Source organism: Microtus oregoni, unplaced genomic scaffold (assembly GCF_018167655.1).
Source record: "Microtus oregoni isolate MIOR12 unplaced genomic scaffold, Mior012 000047F_ref0000412, whole genome shotgun sequence".
NCBI lineage: Eukaryota > Metazoa > Chordata > Mammalia > Rodentia > Cricetidae > Microtus > Microtus oregoni.
Genome location: NW_024543221.1, coordinates 13,602,833 through 13,626,645, shown reverse-complemented (window position 1 = coordinate 13,626,645; position 23,813 = coordinate 13,602,833). Strand labels below are relative to the sequence as shown.

The window sequence follows — 23,813 nt, the reverse complement described above, 5'->3', positions numbered from 1 at the left end:
GGTGGCACGTGACCATCAGTCTCCTCTGTCCCCTGAACCCCAGTGAGATCCCAGGTGTCTCGGAGCTTCCTGAGGCTCAGGGTTCCTGGGTCACTCAGTGTAGGCTGCTCTCTGCCCACAGGCTGCCCACCAGCCAACGTGTCATGTGGTCATCAGGACTCAAAATGCACAAGTGTGGACTCCTTACAAGAGTCTCATCCTGAATGCCTGGGAGATGAAAACAAGGAGGCCACCTTGCCTAGCAGCCGCACACTAGGGACCTGCTGGTGTGGTGTGCATGGCTGTGACCCCAGCTGGCAGTCTGGGGCAAGAGGACCACACGTTGGAGGCCTGACTGGTCACAAAGTGAGACCCTGACTCAAACCGGAACAAACCACAAAGAAGAATGGCTTGCACGGAGCTCAAAGAAACAAATACGTGTTTTAACCGCTCTCCCTGGGGATGGGAAGACAGCTCCGCAGTAAAGTACGTAACATCCAAGCACAGGAATGTGAGTTCAATTCCCAGAACCCACACAAACATCCGGGGTATGGCAGGCTTGGAGTCCCAGGGTTTGGGAGGGTGGGGACAGAGACAGGATGATCCCTGTAGTCTAGACTATTCAGTGAGCTCCAGGCTTAGTGACTGTCTCAAAAGATCAGGACAGCACTCCCGCGGAGGATACCCAAGGTTGTCATCTAGCTTACACACACACACACACACACACACACACACACACACGCACACACGCACACATGTACGCGCACACACACGCATGCATGTGCATTTTAATCTTTTTTTTTTATTCTTAAAAAATGCTTTTTCATTTGGGTGGTGGTGGTGCATATCTTTAATCCCAGCACTCAGGAGGCAGAGGCATATGGGTCTTTGTGAGTTCAAGATCGGCCTGGTCTACAGAGTGAGTTCCAGGACAGCCGGAGCTACACAGAGAAACCCTGTTTCGAAAAACAAAACAAAATAAAAATGCTTCCCCATGTCTGTGAGCCACTCTCACTTCAATGCTATTTGCTCCTTTTCCCTGTAAGGGGGAAATAGGGAAACAAAAGGCAGCTGCAGCACCCAAACGTGGGTGGCTTCTCCTTGTGACACAGCCATCAAACCCGAATGCCAACTACCCACTCAACTGCTTTAAAGAGAAAAAAAATGGCTTTGGTGGGGAAAGTCTCTCATTCTTACCTCCCCGTAAAAATCTCACGAGGGAAACAGAAGGAAACCCACTTCCCCGTACCAGCTGAGGGCCCTTCCCTCTGACGTCAGCACTGGTCGCCTGAGCCACTGGAGCTCTGTCAGCTCACGCCCACTAAGAACAGCAGTTTCTTCTAAACACACGATTAGGCTAAAAACACGGCAGATGCTGACACGTTAGCAGATAGCTGACTCTTTTCAGGACCCCCGCCTCCTGTCCCCGTACAGGGACATGCGCCCAACTCACCTCCCGCAGCTCCAGCCTCTGGGCCACGGCCTCCAGACACTCCTGCCCTGTGCTTTCCACAGACAGGGTGCACTCAATGACATTGCTGTCCAGCAGGCGGATCCGCGTAACAAAGCAGTTCTTACTCAGGACATTGTAGCGCCGAGTCCTACGAAGCTTCAGGCCGAAAGGCATGGCTCTGCGGCCGGGGGACGCCTCCCTCCTCTCCTGGCACAGGCACCCCTTAGACAGCCTTAGCAGGTCTGTGTTGGAACGGTCACACTAAGGTAGGGGGAGGGTGTCCATGTCCGTCAGGCCCTCTGCAGGACGGCTGTAGAGGAAAGAGAGGCAATGTGATTACTCACTGGATGGGAAGGGAAGCTGTCGGTGGTGCACAACACAGCATACATGTGTGCACACTAGCACCCAGGCAGGTGAAGGCTCAGACTCAGGTGCCTGTGAGCACTGCAGCTCTGAGTGCCTTGTGAGAGACCGCATGTCTTACCCGCTCTCGTCAGGGTGAAGCGTGAGAAGACCGGCGAAGAAGAGGCTTAGCAGAAAGAAATACATCCCAGGTGCATAGCCCCTCCAGACCCCAGGGCACCCCACACTCCCGTTTACACCACCATCCTCTCTGGGCCCCTCTCTGCAGGAGGAGCAGAAAGGTGCTGGCCGCCAGGCCTGACAAGCCGAGTTCAGCCCCCGGAGCACACATGGCAGAGGAGAGAGTCAATCCCACAAGCTGTCCTCTGAGCTCCACGCGTGTGTCTTGTCACACACATGAAACATCTACAATGAGGAAATGCATGCAGCAGAAAATGATTGTGCACTGAGAACGCAGGTGGTGGCCCCGGAGCTTCGAGGAACCGAACATTTATTTCATCTTGCTCCCACCCTACGACGTTGACGTTGAGTTTCTACAGCTCTTTTGTTTAATGATTTAATACTTATTTTAATAACTATTTACTCAGAATGTATGATGTGAATGGTGACAGCATACATTTAACATAGATCATTTCTACTCTTTAATTTACAACACAGGATTCTCATTGCCACCTTGTTTTGGTGCCGAGAAGCAGATCCAGGGCCCTACGAGCTATATCCCTACTCCCTGAAATATACAGATTCAATTGTGTACTTAAAAGTCTCACTGTGTCCTTTTGTTCAACAAATAATGAGACAGATGCATGGAACACCCAAGCACGGCTCCATTCCTTTACAGATGAGTTGGTACAAAAGCCCTGTCCCCGGTTACAGATTGTTTAACCCACTAGTGAAAGACTGACAGGAACCTGACGTCCCAGTAAATGAAAATAAAGACATGACAAACGTGGAGAACGCAAGCATTAAATACCAAGCAAAATGGCTTTACCGTGCCCTGAACCAGTGACGTCCTGGTCAGGAGGCCCAGGAAACTTCTCTCAAAGAAGCCGGCAACAAGCAGAGAAGTTTTTCCATACGGCTGCCTGCTCCTGCTAGGCTCAGAGAGTTATGGCTGGATGGACTGACAGCTAACTCAGGCAGGTGCAAGCAGCTTGAACCCCTCATCCATCCTGGCACAGCACTGCTCCTGAGTGAACACATAGGAACCACTGGTCCCTGCAGGAATCGGTCGATGGATAAAGGAGCTGTCTGTGATATTTATACGCCGCTCCCTGCCAGAACCCCAGGCCTCCTGAAGGTTGTCAGGGTATAACCCTACAACACATCAAAACACACTCCCAGCCTCCCTCGGCAGGCTTTGATATTTGCCCTCAGCACATTCCTGAGCATGGCAGGTACATGTTTTATGATAGCTTAAGATACGTATGGCTAGAAATGCTGGCTTGGTAAAATAGATTAACATTTCTGAACCACTTTATGTTGGCAGAGTATCATGTTTACTTCCAAGCCACGCCAACCTGATCTCCTGATAGGGACAGAAAATATGGAGGGACCCACCCAAAGGGGGGGGGAGAAGAAGGGAAGCCAAAATATCCTGTGTTTACTGGTGAATTCCCCTCGACTTACTGAAGCACAGGACAGGCAAGCTAAGAGTCGAAGCCTACGTTAAGAAAGCCTTAAACAGACAGAAGTGTTTGCTCTGTGGACACCAGTATGTTTGTTTCTCTTCCTGGGCCAGGCTCTTTACATCTGGGTGTGTCTCCCTTAAACACCTATGAAAGAATGTGGCTGGCTTGGTACCCGGCTAGCCTAGCAAAAACAATCTCTCCACAGACTCTTCAGCACGACACAACACACGGATGGTGAAATAGCAACTCCCCAGATAACTGCTGTTCTGAAAAAGACCAGAATGTGCACGCAGCGAAGAGTGTCTGTTCGGTGGTTATTGTCTCGGGCTGTTTGGGGCTGTGGGGCTGAACTCCACATCTTTCTAAACCTGTCAGCTGCCTTGGTGAAGGCTCCCAAACAGCCCTCAGGGGTGTCTACCGTCAAAAAACAACCCGGCATCATGGATTCTAGAAAATAGCTATGCCAGCTAAGAAATAAAAATAAAAGATTTTCTGAATCTTTGATTTGCAAGATAATCCCAACAGAAAAAAAATTTAAGAGAATTGGTCTGGACCATCAACAAGTAAACAACTAAAAACAAATATCAAAGAGAGGGTAGAAGCCCATGCAAGCTGATTCCCAGGCAAAAAGTGGAGAAATTGGAAAAAATAAAAGGGGGTTTGTTGATATTGATTAAATCCAGCTGAGGGGAAGGGCAAAATTCGGAAAGTCAGGAAGCATCAAGGCAAGCTTAAAATTTAAGAGAGAGAATTAGATCATTGCTAATTTTCTTGGTTTTATTGTGTGTGTACAGCATCCCGGTGTGTGCATGCACAGATGTACACTGATTATGGAGGTCAGAGGGCAAGGGCAGTGTCTTCCTTAATCATTCTCCACCACATTCTTTCTCTGAGACAAGTTTCTTCCCTGATTATGGAGCTCGCTGACTGGCTACAGTGGCTGGCCAGCAAGGCAAGGATCCTCCTGACTAGACCCTAACTGGCGGACCTTTTTACTTGGGTCTGGGTAGCAAACTCAGATCCATACACCTGCAAGCAAGCCCTTTGCTGAGCTGTCTCTCTAGCCAACATTTTCTGCGGTTTCTAATAGTGGGGTTGCAGTTATGCAGGAGAGAGAAGTTAGGCGGTATCAGCAGCTCTATTGTGATTAAAAGCCGTCAGGATGGAGGCTTGAGAGAGGGCTCAGTGGTTAAGAGCACTGATAGCTCTTGCAGAGGACACGGGTTCAATTCCCAACACCCACATGGTGACTCACAACCATCTGCAGCTCTGGTCCCAGCAGATCCGATGCCCTCCTCTGGCCTCTAAGGGCACACACGTGGTGCATAGACATACATGAAGGCAAAGCACACATACGTATAAAATAAAAAGAAAAAAAATGTTTAGATGTCATGATGCCTGTAATTTTTAAATGGTATGAATGCATGCATGTATATACACACGAACACATGGTGTACACACACACACACACACACACACGAGACTGACAGCAGTTGAATACAGACACTGTCGGGCTGCTCTGCCTCTCCAACCTCCTAAATACTTTCAAGACAGAAAGTTAAAGGGGAGATGCCTACCCACACAGACGGCGCTCTAGTACCTAAGGCTTTAAGGCTTGGTCTGAAGGAGCTCGGCAAGCAACATCATCGGTGCTTATTTGAACAAATTAACCTGGGTTTAAAATATCAGCGTGATTTGACACTTGTACCCAAAGCTAGAAACGCATTCCCTGTCTCTTCCACATACATTGATACATTCATACACACCTCAATGAAAAGCCCGTAACACCCACTCCCGGCAGTGAGGGCCACAGGGCTGTGCTTCCTGGCCAAAGCAGATGTGATACCTGGATGATCCCAGGCCATCCCACACTATGACACAACGGGAGAGCTTGAACTCTGCTCAGTGGACCACTTCATGGCCAGTGGACGAGCCTCAGTTCTTAAGCTCCCAAGGAAACGATCACTCATGCACCAAGCTCTGCCTTTAACCAGCACACAAGTGCCGCACAGCACCTGCTTGTCCTCCACAGCAGGTCCACTTCTGTCACCTCCCTTCCGGTGTAGAGCCTGGCTTCAGGCTCCTTGGCTGGGTTTCCCCAGGTGGCTCTCTGTGGCTCCTCGCAATTGCTTTGTCACAAAAAGAACAAAAACAACAACAAAAAACCAGAACTAACTAAAAGACACATAGAAAGGACTGTGTTTGTGACACTTTCAATTAAGGAAGGAAGGGAGGGAGGGAAGGAAGGAGGGAGGGAGGGAAGAAGGAAGGAAGGAAGGAAGGAAGGAAGGAGGAAGAAAGACCCTACATCGAGGCTGCATCTCGCCATACTAAAAATGGCATCACTGGAAAACAAGTAACAGGCTGGAGAGATGACTCAGTGTGTAAGAGCACTTGCTGACAGCATACACACACAGGAAAGGGCAGCCGGACGGGTGTGTGTGTGTGTGTGTGTGTGTGTGTGTGTGTAACAGAAGGGACCCTTATACACTGGTAATGGGAACAAATACTAGTTTAAACACTATGGAGGTCACTATGGAAGTGTCTCGGAGAAACTAACAGCGGATCGAGCTTGCCTAGGAGCCCACCACATCAGTCACTCCTGGGCATTGCCCCAAGGACATCAGACACCGCACACCAGTGTTCACCGCAACGCTCCTCATTCCCTATGGAGCTAACGGGATGTCCAGCAGCAGAAATGGACAATGTCAAGGCGACTTATCTTCTCCGTGGGTTCCCTTCAGCTGTGAATAAGAACAGAGCCAGACTGTGGGGGATGAAGACAGCAGGAGATAAGCATGGGTGCGAGGTCTTCTGCAGACACGTAAAACCACTCACTCACAGGATATGTGGGAGCAGCTGCTAAGTGGCTGCGCAGGGGGAATAAAGGAGGCCGATGGAAGTGGGGAGAGAAGATGCTCCAACACCGTCAAACACATGCATGCAGATGGAGCCCATCCCAGTAAACTTTAAATGTGTTCTTAAGAAAGAAAGGCTAGACCACGGTCTTCGTTCTATTTTAAAGCTTTTATTTTTAAAACAGAACTATCTAATTTTATCTCATTAAAAGTAACCTTTTAATTAATTAACCAATTTTTAAAAAAAATACAGTGGGGGCTGTGGGATGGGTAGCCCGATGGGTAAAGTGTTTCCACGCAGGCATGAGGACCTGAGTTCAGATCACTAGAACCCACGTAAAGCCAGGCATAGCCGTGTACATCTGCCACATCAGGGTCCTCGCTGAGATGCGAGCTGGGACGGGAACACGCCTAGATGCTCTCAGGCAGCTAACCCGGCACGTACAGTCGGGCAGCTGGCATATGCTGTGGTGAACAGCCAAGAGGCCTTGTCCCCAGACGAGGTGACAGGGGAGAGCAGATAGCTGAGGCTATCTTCTTCACACTGGTGTGTGGCATGTGCAAACTGTCAAGTGTACATGAACACACACATCATACCTGTGTGCATACTCATGCACACAAATCAGAGTGAACCCCAAGGTAAACTATGGGTTCAAGGGAATAATGAACTGTCAATGCCAAGCTCATCCGTTATTAAAACGTGCGTCACTCTGGCGGGGGACATCATTGTGGGGCCGAGGAGCCGAGGGCTGTGCTGGAGGAGAGCTGCACTTTTGGCTCCATTTTGCTGTGAGCTAAAAATGACTCTAAATATTAAAGTCCTTTTAAAAAGGGAAGTTTCATGGGTGTTGGTGAGATGGCTCAGCACTTAAAAGGACACCCTGCTCTTGCAGAGGACCGGAGTTCAGTTCCCAGCACCCACACTGGGCAGTGAACTGCTCATAACTCCATCTCCAGGGGATCCGATGCTTTCTTATGCCCTCCGTGGGCACACACTGTGTTCAGAGGCACAAATCCATACACATACGCAATACTTAATAAAACAGGCTGGGTCTTTGATCTAAGCCTTCATGAAGCAGAGGCAGGGGGCAGGTTTGGGGTCATCCTGGTGTGCACAGCAACATTCAGGCCAGGCAGGCTTACATGGTGAGATCCTGCCTTGAAAAACTAGCAACACCCTAAAACTAAAACTAAAACTAAACAAATCATTTTAAAACTAAAACTGAAAGATAAAAAAATACTGCTTTAGTTAGCTATGCTCTCAGACTGTTCAGCACCCTGCTGCAGGCTGCAGTGGCCTGCTCAATGACGTCAAAGCAACTTTTTTACTTAGTAATAACAGTAAAAGGAATGGGGCCGACTCAGATTTCTTCCAAGAGAAACAGTGACATCGTCTCATTCAGCTGCTAACCTTTTCCATTCCTCAGTGCATCCTAGAAAAGGCAGCCCTGGCCAAAGTGGGAATGTTTCTGTGCCTGTGATCACAACACTCGGGAAACTGAGTCTGCAGGGTTGGAGCTGCAGGCCTGTGATCACAACACTCGGGAAACTGAGTCTGCAGGGTTGGAGCTGCAGGCCTGTGATCACAACACTCGGGAGGCAGAGCTAGAAGGATCACAGAATTGGGGGTCAGCCTGGTGCACACAGTGAGTTCATAGCCAGCACAGACTAATAACTAGGTCTTATCTCAAAGAATCCAGGAAGAAAGAGAAGGACGCCGAGGGAGAAAAGAACAGGGCAGTTCACAGTGGGTGCTGGAGTGAGAGACTGCTGGTCGACCTGAGCTACAGAGGAGTTCCCAATGAGCCAAGGCTTGCCTCAGACCCCAGGCCTGAGACAAGTCACACCCTCTCCACTGTGCCCATCCAGTCAAGTTCCCTCTTGGTTTCTCTCACAGCACGCTAGGCTTGTGCAACAGCATAAAACAGCCGCGGGGGCCAGGCGGCGATGGCGCACACCTTTAATCCCAGCACTCGGGAGGCAGAGGCAGGTGGATCTCTGTGAGTTCGAGGCCAGCCTGGTCTACAAGAGCTAGTTCCAGGACTGGCTCCAAAAGCCACAGAGAAACCCTGTCTCAAAAAATCCAAAAAAAAAAAAAAAAAAAAAAAAAAAAAAAAAAAAAAAAACAGCCGCGGGAGTTTGCAAACAAGCACTTTACTACCTCATCAGCCCTGTGGAGAAAGCCCTTTCACACGGAAAGTGTTGACATGTAACAGGAAATCCGGTTGAGCCCTGGGCTCTCCCAGCCCAGCATCTAGCATCCCATGATTCTGACACCTGAAGCATAAATAGCTTTTCAAGAGCCATCCTGGGGGAAGGGGGGAGGGGTTAGATGACCCTGGGATTCCCTTATCTTAGTCAGGAGCACAGCTCAGAATCTAGAGTCTCCAACTGGTCTTACATTCCAGGAGGTTCCGATCAGCAATTACTTTGAGAAGCTCCCAACACAATGCAGTCTGCACTCCGCCCCACCCTTAGGTTCCCGAAGGAGAAGCTGTGGGTGGGATTTGGGGTTAAGGTCTTCTGCACACAGCAGGAACCCAGGACGCAGAGAGTTGCACACTCAGACCCAGGAGCCTCAACTGTGGTTCTGTGGCCTGCCCACAGGAGGATTTGGAACCTTATGGGTCTGGTTCTGGGCTGTAAGAGAGGGTCCTGTTGTGAAGAGCAGAAAGGGCTTACTTGGGTCATTGGTGCTTTGGCAAAAAAGATAGGATTCCTATTTCTACAAAAAACTCCACACCACTCATGCTTCCTTCTCCAGCCTTTGTGGGGTCCTTCTACTGTGGGTAAGGACCTCACAAAGATGGCACCCCTCACACACAGATGGGCCCACAACAATATGTCAGGGCGTTGTTCTGCAAACACCACATTTTAAAGCCTTTTAGAGCAGAGGATACAGAAGGAGAACAGAGAAGCTTCAGAGTCTCAACTCCACAGTCCTCTCCCCGAGGGGCCTATTACCCTCCTGAAAACTCGAAGATGGAAGCTTCCATCACTAACTGTAAGCTAGGGGTTCTAGTATGTTATAGTCTTGTTTTTAACAATAATAAAGCTGTCAACAAAAAGCCCTTCAGAGCTACACACACACACACACACACACACACACACACACACTGTTGTCAGATACTTATACACTGTCAAAATATATTGCTGTGATTGGTGTAATAAAAAGCTAAACGGCCAATAGCTAGGCAGGGGAGATAGGCGAACTTCAGGGCAGAGAGAGGGAACACTGGAAAGAAGAAGACGGAGTCACCAGACAGATGGAGAGGAAGCAGGATGGGCAGTACAGAGTAAGGTAACTGAGCCACATGAAAGAGCATAGATTAAAAGGTACCGGTTAATTTAAGTTATAAGAACTAGTTAAGAACAAGCCTAAGCTAAGGCTGAGCTCTCATGATTACTATTAAGTCTCCATGTCATTTTTTTGTGAGTTGCTGGCCCAAAAAAAAATCCAAGTACAAGATACAACAAAACCAGGTTTCCGATCTTACACTTGGTTGATCAAATAAATCCTTAAACAGGGCAATAAGTAGAGAGGGTTCCAAAGTGTCAACCAGACACAGTCTAATCAGCTACTCTTTGATGAACCTGCAGAGTCTTTGGGCAGAAGAAAAGTAAAATCCAAGCCTTCCCCGTGAGCAGCTTCTTTTTATTTCCCATACTGTGTGACGCGTGCTTACTTCCCCCACTTAAATCTGAGCTCTGAAAGCGCCAAGAGAAGCTAACTGCCAGCACCATGTTTACCAATAGCCTCTGGAATTTCTCCAGCATTCCACAGCCTTAGACTCCCCAGCACACCTCACAGAACTATGCAACCCCGATCTAGGTGTGAGGACAGACAAATTGACAGAACTAGTTCATCCTGTGCATAAACCATGGGGCACAGCTTGACTTTCACGCATTGGCTGGCATGTCCCCAAGAAGATGCTATATGAAATGGATGGAGCCTTGAGGGGGAGATTTAAACTACTTTCTCTCAACTCCCCTGAAAGAACATCAGGAGGGAAGTGGGCTTTGTTTGATAAAAAAAAAATGTAACTGTTAGTTTCTTCGGTCTGTTTTAATAGTTTTGAGACAAGGTCTCACTATGCTTCCTTGGGCTCCTAAGGAGCTGGGATTACAAATGTTTGAATTTCATGGAACTCGCGTCACAATCACAGGTCAAGCCACTTTTAAAAACATAAAACTTCTCTGTAAGGTCTAAAGCTCAAGTCCTTCAGTTGCTGAAGAAAACACCCATGACCTCAAAGCATTTAAAAGCACATTTTCAAATCCCGACCCCTTCCAAACACTCAGCGGGAAGATGAAATTTATCTGCAAACACATTTTCCAACTTCCCTGAGCACAGAGTCACATAAATGACCTTTCAAAACTCTTCTTGAGCCACGTTTAAAATGAAAGGCGGCTGCTTTACTGTGCATCACCTCAGGGGAGGGGTGCAGAAAAGGGGTGCAGTGGAGGGGAGACACAGTGGCGGGGACACCGTGGCGGGACGCAGTGGAGGGACGCCTGTGTGAAGAGTGGGCTAAACAGCAGCTTCCTTAGACAGATAAAGCCAGAGTCACAAGGCCTCCTGCACAGACATGTACCATAAAACCCTTGAGTCCAGGGAAATAAAACTTGGCCCTCGCTTCACTTCCTAGCTTTACATAGCTCAAGCCGCTGTCGACCTTACCCCACAAGGTTCCAGTGGCTTCTCACAAACTATTACCAAAAGGATCCAAACCTGGGTGAAGGTGATGGATAAATCATGGAAACAAACACTCTACGGTGCAGAAAGCGGCCTCCAAAACTGCCCCACCAAGCATCATCCAGGATGGTCAGGCAGGGTGGCACACACTGTGACCTCCTCACTGGGTTAGCCAAGGCATGGGGATCAGAGGTTCAAGGCCAGCTCGGGGTACACAGGAAGACCTTGTCTAGAAAACACTAACAGCTATGATATCCAGCACAGACTGTGAGAGAACGCAGGAAACAAATTCATTTCACAGATGCCGCACCCTTGGCGCTTAAAGTAACATCCAAAGGCTCCAAGATGCAGAACCCCCACCATCTAGAGCCTCTTCCTTTTGGGGTGGCTCTGCCCTATATTCCCCTCACACTCAGAAGCAAGACAGCTCTGGAAATGTTAGAAAAGTGCACTTTCTAACTTGGAGGAGGCAGAGGGACAGCAGAAGGGAAGCCCCTGGGAGAGCGTGGTTTAAAAAGCCCCCTAGGTAACCATAAAAAGACTCCTTCCTCTCTGACACTCTGCCTTCAGATGGCTGACTAAGGAACTTCACTCCTTACCTTACCCAAATTCTTAGGGCATCCAAAGTACACTCTGAATAAAGTATGTTGTTTAGAATTTGGTTTAAAAAAATCAGAATCACAGGGTAAACCCAGGTGGTACCTGCCTGCAAGAGCACCCTGTGCTGAGACAGAAGGGCGTGAGTTCAAGACCAGCCTGAGGTGCATGGTGAAATCCCGTCTCCAAAAGTCAGTCAGTAGTTAGGTGATGATGACACACATTTGTAATCCCAGGACTCCAGAGGCTGAGGCAGGAGGATTGTGAGCTCAAGGCCAGTCGAAACCACACTGAATGCCTTTGCCTCAAAAATCAAGCCAGCAACAACCTCTGCATTTAGATAGGTCACACTGACAGCATTGGCTTTTAATTCCATTTTAAAACCCAGTTTCAGGGGGTGACAAGAAGGTGAGGTGGGTCAAGACGTTTGCTGACAATCCCATGGATGATCTGAGTTCCCACAGACCCACAGGACCTGACTCCCAACAAGCTGTCCTCTGACCTCCCCATCTCCCCTACACAAGGGAGAATCAAATCTAAACTATAGTGGGGAAACAGTCTATAAGGGGGTGCATGTTTAAAAGGCAAAGGGCAGTCACCAGCCCATAAAGCAGAGGATGGGGTTGGTTTCACAGTGGTGAGAGCACCCGATCCTCTTCGTCTCTCAGAAGACGCATCCCTCTATTCATGCCGAGATGTGGCATCCTAAGACCCTGGCATCCTTGTTTAGAGAGGAGGATCTGTGATTCTCCCACTCTAGTCCTGACTGCTGCCTGTGCCAACAACTCCAGCAAGTGTCCTGGGATGTCCCAGCTAATCACAGCTGGGAACCAGACAAGGCAAGCCCCAGAAGTATCAGAATACTCAGAAGGCAACAGTGAGCACCTATTTACCAAGCAGATAAAAGGGGTGCAACTTACAGACTTGGCAAGGACGACAGAGAGGCACAAGCTTCTCCCGCAGTCACACAGGGACTCAGTACCCACAAGCTCTGACCCAGAGCTGTATCTGGCCCTGTGTTCTTACACCATGGGTTTATAGAGGAAGGTCTGAAGCTAGGACATGACGTAGTAACAAGAGCAAGCAACCACATTCCAGGGGAACCCAGGACACCACCTACAGCCTAGTCTTGCTCATTCAGAGGAAACAGTGCAGGCTAACGAGACCCGGTGGAGAGGGCCCTGGGGCTGGGCCCTGGGATAGCCCTGGGACGCTATCAGGAACATCTGAGAGAATGGGGTCCCTTCCCGAGTGTGGCATCTTACCTGGACGGCTGCCGTCCACTGCACCACTCTGCCGGAGTGTGGGAGAATCCAAGCATGCCATTAGCACTGCTTCCAAATTGACTTCAAAAACACAATCACAGGGGGCTGGAGAGATGGCTCAGTGGTTAAGAGCATTGCGTGCTCTTCCAAAGGACCCGAGTTCGATTCCCAGCAACCACATGGTGGCTCACAACCATCTGTGGTGAGGTCTGGTGTCCTCTTCTGTCCTACAGACATATATGCAAACAGAATAGTGTGTCCCTAATAAATAAATAAATATTTAAAAAAAAAAAAAAACACAATCACAAAAGCAACTGGAGAGGTCTGGAAGCCCAGGCACACCCAGAAAGCAAGAGAACATCACTGAAGGCAGACGCATCTCTCCAGACTCTGGAGACAGGCTCTAAAGGGACAGAACTGGGTGGCTGGGTTCTTAGTGAGAGGTGGTGCCCCTGACCTCCCTTAGCAATCTTCCACACCTCCCTTTCCCGTTTCCTTCCTGCCCTGAGCCTGAGCGCATGTGCTCAACTCTCCCAGCGTCCACAGCTCACAGAGGCAGACGGGAGGACACATCCATCTTACCTCCTATCCAAACATCAATCGGTGGCCGAGCGGTTCACCAGCTTTCTCTCTCTGGATCTGAGTGCCCAGGACTGAGCTTCATGGACATGCCGCCTGGCTCACTGGCTCCTGCAGCCCAGCCAGGGAGTCTGAACTTAAAGCAGTCATTTGCACACAAAAGCTACCTAGGAGCTCCCGCTCCATTCCTCACAGGGGATGCACGCGCCAGCCAAACAGAACTCTGAGCACAATCACGGCATAGTAACACAGGCCACGGACTACTTATTCAGGGTTTGGATCTCCAGATTTGTAAAAAATATTTGCATTTACAGAATTAAATATAGTGGGATGGGACCCAAGCCTAGACACAAAATTCACTTGTGTTTCAAATACACCTTCTACACATAGCCTAAAACTAAAGTACAGTATTTAATAATGTTGTGCACAAGAGGCTAAGGAAACAGCTTAGCAGGTAAAGGATTACTGGGGTAGCCTGGAGACCTGAAGTTGATTCCCACAACCCCCCAAAAAGTTAGGTGGTGTGTTCACATGCTGTACTCGGCACTGGAGTGGCAGGGACAGGAGGATCTCTGGGGCTCACTGGCCAGCCTAACTCGCAGGTCCTGGGTCCTAGTAAGAGACCCTGTCTCAAAAGCTAGGTAGATGGCTCTTGAGGGAAGACATCTGAAGCCGGCTGGCCCCCACACACTTAGATGTCATGTGAGCACACACACACATTCATACACACACGTGAACATGGACACACATTCTGTGCATGCAACTAAGATTTACGTATGAACTCCCACTAATTATATAACTAAGGAAGTTTTGGACGCTGGAGCCACTCCCGATTTCAGACTAGAAACATTGAGCTTGCCTATCGATTCCCAGCACATGGTAAACACTACTGACATCTATGACCCGTGCCGTGGTTATTGTTATTATTTCACTGAGTACTGCAGGAAGCACACAGACTGCTCAGAACAACCAAGCACCTTCGACAAGCCACCAATTACAGAACAGAAATAGTTCTTAGACTAGCATATTTATCAGAAGGAAGCGAAAACAAGCAAACACAGAGCCTGAGGAGCCGTGGTGGTGACAGGGTGGGTTTCAGATCTGGGATCACTCAGCTGAGCCAGGACGAGGCATCAAGTGAGTTCTGAAATATTACCCACAGTCCCCGCCCCAGAGGGAAGAGTCTGAGCCACAGGGGGTATGAACTAGTGTCCCCTGTAAGAGGGCTGTGCAGTGCCCACTGATGGAAGCACTGCCAGGCACTCACTAACGGGATAAAAAGAGGTCCGAAACAGAGATGCTGCGCACGCATGCACTGTGTTCCTGCCACACTGCCCTCTTTTCTCCCGACCCTTCACCGCTGAAGTAGGAACACGGGACAACCTGCGTCACGTGACGTCATTGTTAGCTGCAGCACTGCTGCCTTCTCGGGCGGAAGCTGTAATGCCGTAAAGAATCCGTGAGCATCTCACTTCTGGTCCCATGGATGACCTCAGAAGGGAGACTGCTCAGTCGCCTGGACCAGTGGATCCGTGAGCATCTCATTTCTGGTCCCCTGGATGACCTCAGAAGGAAGATGCTCAGTCGCCTGGACCAGTGGATCCGTGAGCATCTCATTTCTGGTCCCCTGGATGACCTCAGAAGGAAGATGCTCAGTCACCTGGACCAGTGGATCCATGAGCATCTCATTTCTGGTCCCCTGGATGACCTCAGAAGGAAGATGCTCAGTCGCCTGGACCAGTGGATCTGTGAGCATCTCATTTCTGGTACCACGGATGACCTCGGAAGGGAGGCTGCTCAGCTGCCTGGACCACTGCAGGGCAGAAGCTGTGTGGGCCCACTGGTCTGACATCTCTGTCATTGTCGGGTGTAAGCACACAGAACCAGGGGGCAAAGGTCAACCGCTTGAGTTCTGAAGTAGAGCTGTTTAATCCTGAACACTTAGATACGGGAAACTTCTGAGCTGGGCGGGCCGCTCAGTAAGGGGCTTGCTGCACAAACTCGAGGACCTGAGTCCAATCCCCAGCACACACACAGACAATGCCCCAGATAACGCACCCATGGAGTATCTAGACAATCCTCTGTGAAACTCTTCTTAGGTGATTGTGGACTGTGTCCGGCTGATAGTTGAAACCAACCAGCACGTGCTCCTTTTCACAGTCCACGCTGATTAAAACCACTAGCGCTTGAGGAATTCCATTCTCTGTTCTTTATCTACCCCGCCTCCCTGGCTCTTTGAGAGTTTATCAAGTCAAAGCTGGGTGTCCACAGCTCCTTAGTACACATTCCTAAACTGCCCCCAAATCTGTCAAATGCAAAGACTCCAGCTCGGGTGAGCCCAGCTGGACAGCTCGTTCCTGTGAGGATCTTCATTGTGTCAGACTTTCTCGTAAAGCAGACATGTCTGACTACTGCTGTTCTCATACTAAATCCGCTACTGCCCGTGATTGCGTGTGTAGCATTCACTAGCGCTGGATACAATCGAAGCTGTTGACCTTTGCCCTCTGGTTCTGTGTGTTCACACCTAGCAGAGACACACATGTCAGACCATGGACCTACAGGTCTCTGTATAAAGTGTGCTGCCTGCCTGTGGTCCCAGCACTGGAACGACAGCAGAGTCAGGAGGATCCAAATTCCAAGAACATCCTCAGTTACATAGTAAATTCGAGACTGGTCCTGGATAAATGAGACCTTGTTTCAAACATGAAGATACCATGGCTTCCACTTCTTCACTGTAAAAATAACTGAAGGATCCATCACGCTTCTCGGGCACTTGAGTGAGCAGAGAAGGAAGGGACCAAACGCAGAGTTGAAAGAACTCAGCTCAGATTCTGACCTTTTCTTTCTCATCCCAGGCTGAGGTGTGACTCCATAACACATCAGGAAAGCTTCACTGAGGTAAATTCCCATCCTGAGGAGAGGGTACCTAAGTCTTCACACCCTCTGTAACAGTCACAAACAGCTTCCAAAGTGCAAAACACTTGGGTAGACACGAGTGTGACCTCGGAGCTGTGTTCTAGGTGTGATGAGTGTGAGTGTGACCTCAGAGCTGTGTTCTAGGTGTGATGAGCGTGAGTGTGACCTCAGAGCTGTATTCTAGGTGTGATGAGCCAGCCAGCCCTCCAGGGAGCTTCTGAGAAGGTTAGACACTGACTCCACACTGATACCCACGGGAACATTGCGTGGCTGAACTGCCTCAAAATCTATCTGTGCACACGGCTCAGGAGCCTGGGCTTTGCCAAAGAACAGGAAAAGCAATCTTCCTCTCCCTAGCAGGTTGAATGAAGTGCTAAGAAGGAGAAAAAGCAAGGCAGGGTGGGTCCATTGATTGGCAGGGAAGGGCTTGGCCCACTCAGATTAAGTAAAGAACAAAGAAGTTCAGACACACGACAAAGGGGCAAGGTAAAAAGGAGACAAAGATGACAAAGACGGTGGCTCACAAAGGAAATGAAGTTTCCAGTATGGAGAGGTCTGAGTAAAAGACCATATCCAAAATTATTTTTACTTCTCCATCAGGGTAACACATGAAGCAACGGCAGGCCCAAACAGTGCAGCACAGGAACAAAGTTGGGGCGTATCTCTTATCCCACTATTGCAAGTGATCCTAGAAACTGCTCCATTTAGCGCAGCACTGGGGACTCGCCAGAGTCATCAAGTCCCTAGAGTACAATAATCTTGAGTTGGAAAGAGGATTCTGAGTCAGCAATTAAAGCAGACCATCTGTGTGGGGCACGGATGTCACCCTGTTACCTGCCCCTCCACACTCAAGGTGAATGAAGCGATTCAGAAACTGCAATAGTCCTTAGTTCGCCTCTCCAGCTTAGAGCTGCTAGATGGGGGCTGGACACAATGAAAAATGATCCAAGGTGACCCCAGCTAGACAGCCTGTCCCTGTGGTGACCGTCACAGTGTTAAAATGCCTACTAAAACAGGTATGCGCTGTCTACTGCTGTCCTTACACTCTATCTGCTGCCCCTCGTGTTCATGTATGTTCTCTCCTTATACTAATCTGCTGCTGCTCGTGTTCATGTATGTTCTCTCCTTATACTAATCTGCTGCTGCTCGTGTTCATGTATGTTCTCTCCTTATACTAATCTGCTGCTGCTCGTGTTCATGTATGTTCTCTCCTTATACTGATCTGCTGCTGCTCGTGTTCATGTATGTTCTCTCCTTATACTAATCTGCTGCTGCTCGTGTTCATGTATGTTCTCTCCTTATACTAATCTGCTGCTGCTCGTGTTCATGTATGTTCTCTCCTTATACTAATCTGCTGCTGCTCGTGGTCATGTATGTTCTCTCCTTATACTCTATCTGCTGCTCGTGTTCATGTATGTTCTCTCCTTATACTAATCTGCTGCTGCTCGTGTTCATGTATGTTCTCTCCTTATACTCTATCTGCCGCTCATGTTCATGTATGTTCTCTCCTTATACTCTATCTGCTGCTCGTGTTCATGTATGTTCTCTCCTTATACTAATCTGCTGCTGCTCGTGTTCATGTATGTTCTCTCCTTATACTAATCTGCTGCTGCTCGTGTTCATGTATGTTCTCTCCTTATACTAATCTGCTGCTGCTCGTGTTCATGTATGTTCTCTCCTTATACTCTATCTGCTGCTCGTGTTCATGTATGTTCTCTCCTTATACTCTATCTGCTGCTCGTGTTCATGTATGTTCTCTCCTTATACTAATCTGCTGCTGCTCGTGTTCATGTATGTTCTCTCCTTATACTAATCTGCTGCTGCTCGTGGTCATGTATGTTCTCTCCTTATACTCTATCTGCTGCTCGTGTTCATGTATGTTCTCTCCTTATACTAATCTGCTGCTGCTCGTGTTCATGTATGTTCTCTCCTTATACTCTATCTGCTGCTCGTGTTCATGTATGTTCTCTCCTTATACTCTATCTGCTGCTCGTGTTCATGTATGTTCTCTCCTTATACTAATCTGCTGCTGCTCGTGTTCATGTATGTTCTCTCCTTATACTAATCTGCTGCTGCTCGTGGTCATGTATGTTCTCTCCTTATACTCTATCTGCTGCTCGTGTTCATGTATGTTCTCTCCTTATACTCTATCTGCTGCTCGTGTTCATGTATGTTCTCTCCTTATACTCTATCTGCTGCTCGTGTTCATGTATGTTCTCTCCTTATACTCTATCTGCTGCTCGTGTTCATGTATGTTCTCTCCTTATACTAATCTGCTGCTGCTCGTGTTCATGTATGTTCTCTCCTTATACTCTATCTGCTGCTCGTGGTCATGTATGTTCTCTCCTTATACTCTATCTGCTGCTCGTGTTCATGTATGTTCTCTCCTTATACTCTATCTGCTGCTCGTGTTCATGTATGTTCTCTCCTTATACTCTATCTGCTGCTCGTGTTCATGTATGTTCTCTCCTTATACTCTATCTGCTGCTCGTGTTCATGTATGTTCTCTCCTTATCCTCTATCTGCCGCTCGTGTTCATGTATGTTCTCTAAGTTTCTCATTTCCAAAAGGCACCCGGGGAACCAGTGGGGGCAGGGGGGGGTGGGGAGTCTGTTCAGGTAGTAGAATGATTGCCACACAAGCACAGAGCTGGCTTCGATTCTGGTGTGTGTGTGTGTGTGCGCGTGCATGCGAGAAAGAGAGGGAGAGGGAGAGAGAGAGAGAGAGGGAGAGGGAGAGAGAGAGAGAGAGGAGAGTGGGGAGCAACAGAGACAGGAGGGTCCCTGGAGCTCACTAACTCGGCAAGCCTTATCAGGGAGCCTCAAATCCTAGCAAGGGCGATGGTTTCTGAAGGGGACCCAAGGTTGACTTTTGCCCTTCAGGCACACGAGCACCGCTGCCTTCCTGCATTCAGAAATAAACAAAAAGGGCAAACCTGGAAGGCTATCGCAGCTGACGCCATTCATAAACTAAGAGTCTCACCTGAAAGCCACATGGTCTATGGAAACACCCTGTTCCCCGGCTCATTTCTCTTTTTAGGCTCTGCATCTTCTCTCTTAAGTATCTCCTGGATTGCCTACAACTATGGGACCAGTTACCTGCACAACCTTCTTAGCCGAAGGAAACACAGCCAACATGAGGGATTTCCAGCTAGGGTTGGTCACGCCCGATTCTCTTTCTTCAAGTCAGTAGTTAGAAGCTTGGAGCTAGGAAATGGCTAGGCTTAGGCAGCAAAAATGAAGATGATTCCACCATTTTAATCATTGAAAATTCATTTCAAATCAGAGGAGAGGAACAAGATGCAAACACTATAAATTTCATGTCAGAAGGCCCACACTACAGAGTTCAGAAGAATGAGTCTTCTGGAAGCTTGGCTTTCGGAGTTGGGCAGGCAGGTATTGTTTGGTTTGGGGAGGGAAGTGAGTAGGTGGTGGGCAGGGAAGGCCTCGAGAACAGGAGAATTGTTTGGATAACTTCATGGGGAAGTGTTACCCCTCCCAGTCCCAGTGCAGACTGGAACAGGAAGCCAGGGGCTCCACAAGGGCAGTGCTCAGGGCCAACAAAGGTGAGGAGAGTCACATGGCAGTCACAGGAGCTGAAGTGGGAGATGGGTGGGCATTTCATTTCATCACAGCTCAATGAAAACAATCAAGCAAGTGAGAAGGAGAGAGAAGCAAAAGCCTGTCCAAAAAGGAAACCACGGTCTGAGCGCCACGCGGTTTAGGAGTGAACGGGACTCACAAACAGAGCAGAGCAGTGGATCTGACAGAAAGGATGATGGGAGGGAGGAGAAAAGGCACACACACCCCTCCAGTCCCCACATCTATGAAAGAGGGCTGAGCATGTGCTATGCTTTTAGTCTGAGTGACCAAGAGAGTCTCACTCACTTGCTCACGGGAGGCAGGAAGCCGTTTCCCTGGAGACTCAGCAGCCAGGCAGCTTCTCAAGAAGGGTCCCTTTACTGCACTGAACACCCGTGGAATCTATGAAGACATCATATTCTAGCTGAGTACATCTGGGGTAACCTGCAGCATTCAGGCTTCGTGGGAAAAGGGGTTAAACTCTTCGTGGAATCATGGAGGCTACGTGAAGAAAAGATGAGCCAGTGGGCACTGAGCTGGGAGAAGCGGGCCAGGAGGAAAGTCCAGAATGCGGCTGATTTAGACTTTCCACTCCCGACTTTCATCACAGATAACACAGAAGGTGAGCATGCCCACAAACATGGAGATGCTCACAGTGAAGGTTGGTGTAGCTGCAAACAGGCAGGCCCCACAAACGGGGTTGGTCACCAGGCGGAAGACGGATGCCTTCCATGATTTATAAGTGACCAGTCCTGGGCTACAGACATCCTTAGGTACAGGTGCCATTGTGGTCCATACAGTGGTGGACGGGGAAGTTATAATTAGCAAATGCTTGGGCCGCACCCTAACTTTATCAGCGGTCACAGTTTTCTGCAGCCCTTCCCCAGCTCTAGACTCTGCCCCTGTTATTCTAATACCTCAGCCCTGTCAAGGCAGCAGCCTCACTTCCCAGACAAGCACACTGCCAGGCAAAGAGTCTGAGGCCCTTCCTGACCTAACATCTAGCTAGTGACAGGGCTCCAGCTGTCTGCAGGAGCCTGAGTGGCCGCCATTCTCCTTCACCTCGCACAGTGATTTGCTCAGAGGTGACAAACCCGTCATCGAGTGCATGTCAGCACAAGCCATCATGAAAGCTGGCTTCTCCGCCAATGAAAACATAGCTCAGCTGAGAGCGCGAGGCCCACGGGCAGTGTTGGATGAGATGAGTTGCCACTTCAGAGAAATGGACTTTTCAAAGGTCCTAAGATCAGAACAACGGGATCCAAGTTGCTAGACAGCTCGGGGCCCAGGGCAGGATGGAGAAAAAGAGCTGAGCCGAGAGTCAGTGGCGGCTACAAATAATCCACACCCTTACATAACATGTGTGCTTGGCATTTCCCTGGGCACAAGCCCATGGCATTCACTGGCATTCTTCCTCTCCTCTTCACACAACTGAAACCTTCCAGAACCCTCCCTCTCCCCCAGCAGTGAGCACATGTCAATCTTGAGACTCCGTGGTGAAGAATAAACCAAAACACATTCGTGTTCCAGCTTACACGCTGGAATGCCAAGCTCTAAGCCTGGCACCTCACCATCTATGTGAAATGCTGACCCAGCTGATCCGCTGGGTCCACTGAGCTCCTTCCCGTTCACGCTAACTTCTGCCCTTTGCTTAGATTCTCCATAGCATCTTTTCCTCTTCAATTCTACTTTAGGGCGAGTTCTGTCCCCCTAATATGAAGCCGCCTGAAAGTCAGCAGGCTCAAGCCCTACAGACAAAGAAGCAACAGAGGGCTGACTGTTGTTAGCAGCAGCAGCAGTCTGAAAGAAACACACACTCACACATGTACACATGTACACACATGTACACTCGCGCGCGCACACATGTGCACACATGAACGCACAACTCACATATATGTACGCGCACACACATGTGCACACACACAGACTTTAGTGTTGGGCTCCCAATGAAGTTGGCCACTAGGAAAAAGTGCCCTTAGGTCCTCCACAGGACTTGTAGGAAGAAACTCCCTGCAATGGAGGTGTCTGTGGCTGCGAGCTCTCTCGGCCAGCCTCCAGGACTCAATCTGTAGACAGAAGAAATTTGTTCCTCTGCCTCAGCCCAAGAATCTGCACATCTGCTGCAAACCAGATTTAATTCCCAGCTGCCTTCCAGCCTCAAGGCCTGCTACACCTACTGGTGACCTGCGGGCTTGCTCTGCAGAGGGCACTCCGCAGCCCTCTGGGTGAGGGGGGTGCTTTTATGAACCTTTTATGTAGCTTTCCTACAGATGCTGCAGCCTGCCTCCAGCATCGCAGGACTGTGCAGGACTGGGAAGCTGCACACACGCTGCCTGCAAAACTCACCCTTTCGAGCGTGACCATGTGAACCATAGCTGGAGAGCAAGCAAGCCTTCACCATCTCCACAAACATCAGTGTATCTCACGGCTTATAAACTAGCCCTTTTCTTTCCTTGAGAGGGATTCTCGTATCAGTCGGGCTGGCCTCAAACTCCCTGAGCAGCTGAGGGTGTCCTGGTCCTCCTGCCTCCACCTCCTGAGTGCAGGGATCACTCAACAGTGTGCTTAACAAGCATCAAAAAGGAGCATCCCAACACCAGTTTGCAAACCTAGCATTGCTAGATTAGATGCTCAGAAACATGTTATAAAGATTTACTCATTTATTATGTACACAGTGTTCTGTCCGCATGTCTGAATGCCAGAAGAGGGAACCAGATCTCATTACAGATGGTTGTGAGGCACCATGTGGGTGCTGGGACTTGAACTCAGGACATCTGGAAGAGCAGCCAGTGCTCTTAACCTCTGAACCATCTCTCTGGTCCCCAGAATCATTTTTTGAAAGAGGATTTTGTTTATAAAGACAGAAGGAACAGAAATATCACTGCATCAATCCAAGGAAACATCAGGGGACAATAAACCCGAACGTACAAAGGAGCGTCTCAGACTTGGAACATCGCCTCTCAGACCAGCCAAATCTTGTTCTGAGCAGAGAAATTCTTCCCCTTCCCAGGCAGAGAAAGGACTCCATGTCTGTGGATCCTACAGCACTAAGACAGCATTCTAAGGAGAAACCAGCGTCCCTGAAACTTTACTGTTATCAGAGATCTCTTTTTGGCAACTAAAGGGCAAGTCCCCAAGACTTCCCTGCTTCACACCAGCAGAAGACAACCGTTCCATGGCTTGCCACACAAAATGCAAGAGTAACTGTGTCCTGTGGTACATGACATCCTACGAGTCCGTCAGGGCACACAGGCCTCCAAGACGCCACCGGGAAAAGGAACCTGGATACCTTGGCTACCAGATGGGATGAAGCCTCAAACAGAGCAGAAAGAAGTTTGCCCTATGTAGGACCCAGGGAACCCCAGGGCCATCGTCTTTAGCATGAAACCAATATAATTTAATTCAGAAGGACGGTGGTGAGCATGGGAGAAAGGGCTTTAAAAACATCTGAAGTGGGGCTGGAAATACAGCTCGGTGGATAGACTGCTTGCTTGCCCTGCACCAAGCCCTGGGTTGTCCCCAGTACCTCACAAACTAGGCATGGTGGCATGTCCTAGTAATCAGAGCATGGGGAAGGCAGAAGCAATAGGATCAAGGTCTTGGCTACAGAGGAAATGAAACACAGCCGTGGAGAAATAACTCCAATGGATGAGGAGATGGCCTGTCATATATGGGCCTCCGGACAACACTTAAGATCCATCCCACTACAGCATGACATCAGAGATCATTCTGAGCAATCAGAAGACCAAGATCATATTAAATGCAGGCTGGGGGCACAGCGTTCATCTGATATCAACTGTCACCATCATGTGTATCTATAATAAAATAAACTTTAAAACCGGAAGAGAAAGAAAAGCCAAAAGCAGCCTCACTTTGCATGTGGTGTGACATCATGACA

General features: G+C 49.0%; 1 protein-coding gene across 3 annotated transcripts in view; it reads right to left on the bottom strand.

Annotated features, from left to right (window-relative positions):
- Positions 1–23,813, bottom strand: part of Ptpn14 (protein tyrosine phosphatase non-receptor type 14) — a 138,485-nt gene that overhangs the window by 80,307 nt on the left and 34,365 nt on the right. For all 3 annotated transcript variants that reach the window (XM_041635331.1, XM_041635333.1, XM_041635332.1), the window contains exon 2: positions 1,433–1,742. In XM_041635331.1, coding sequence (XP_041491265.1) covers positions 1,433–1,606 — 174 coding nt within the window. In that variant the 5' untranslated portion in view covers positions 1,607–1,742. The remainder of the gene's footprint in view (positions 1–1,432; positions 1,743–23,813) is intronic.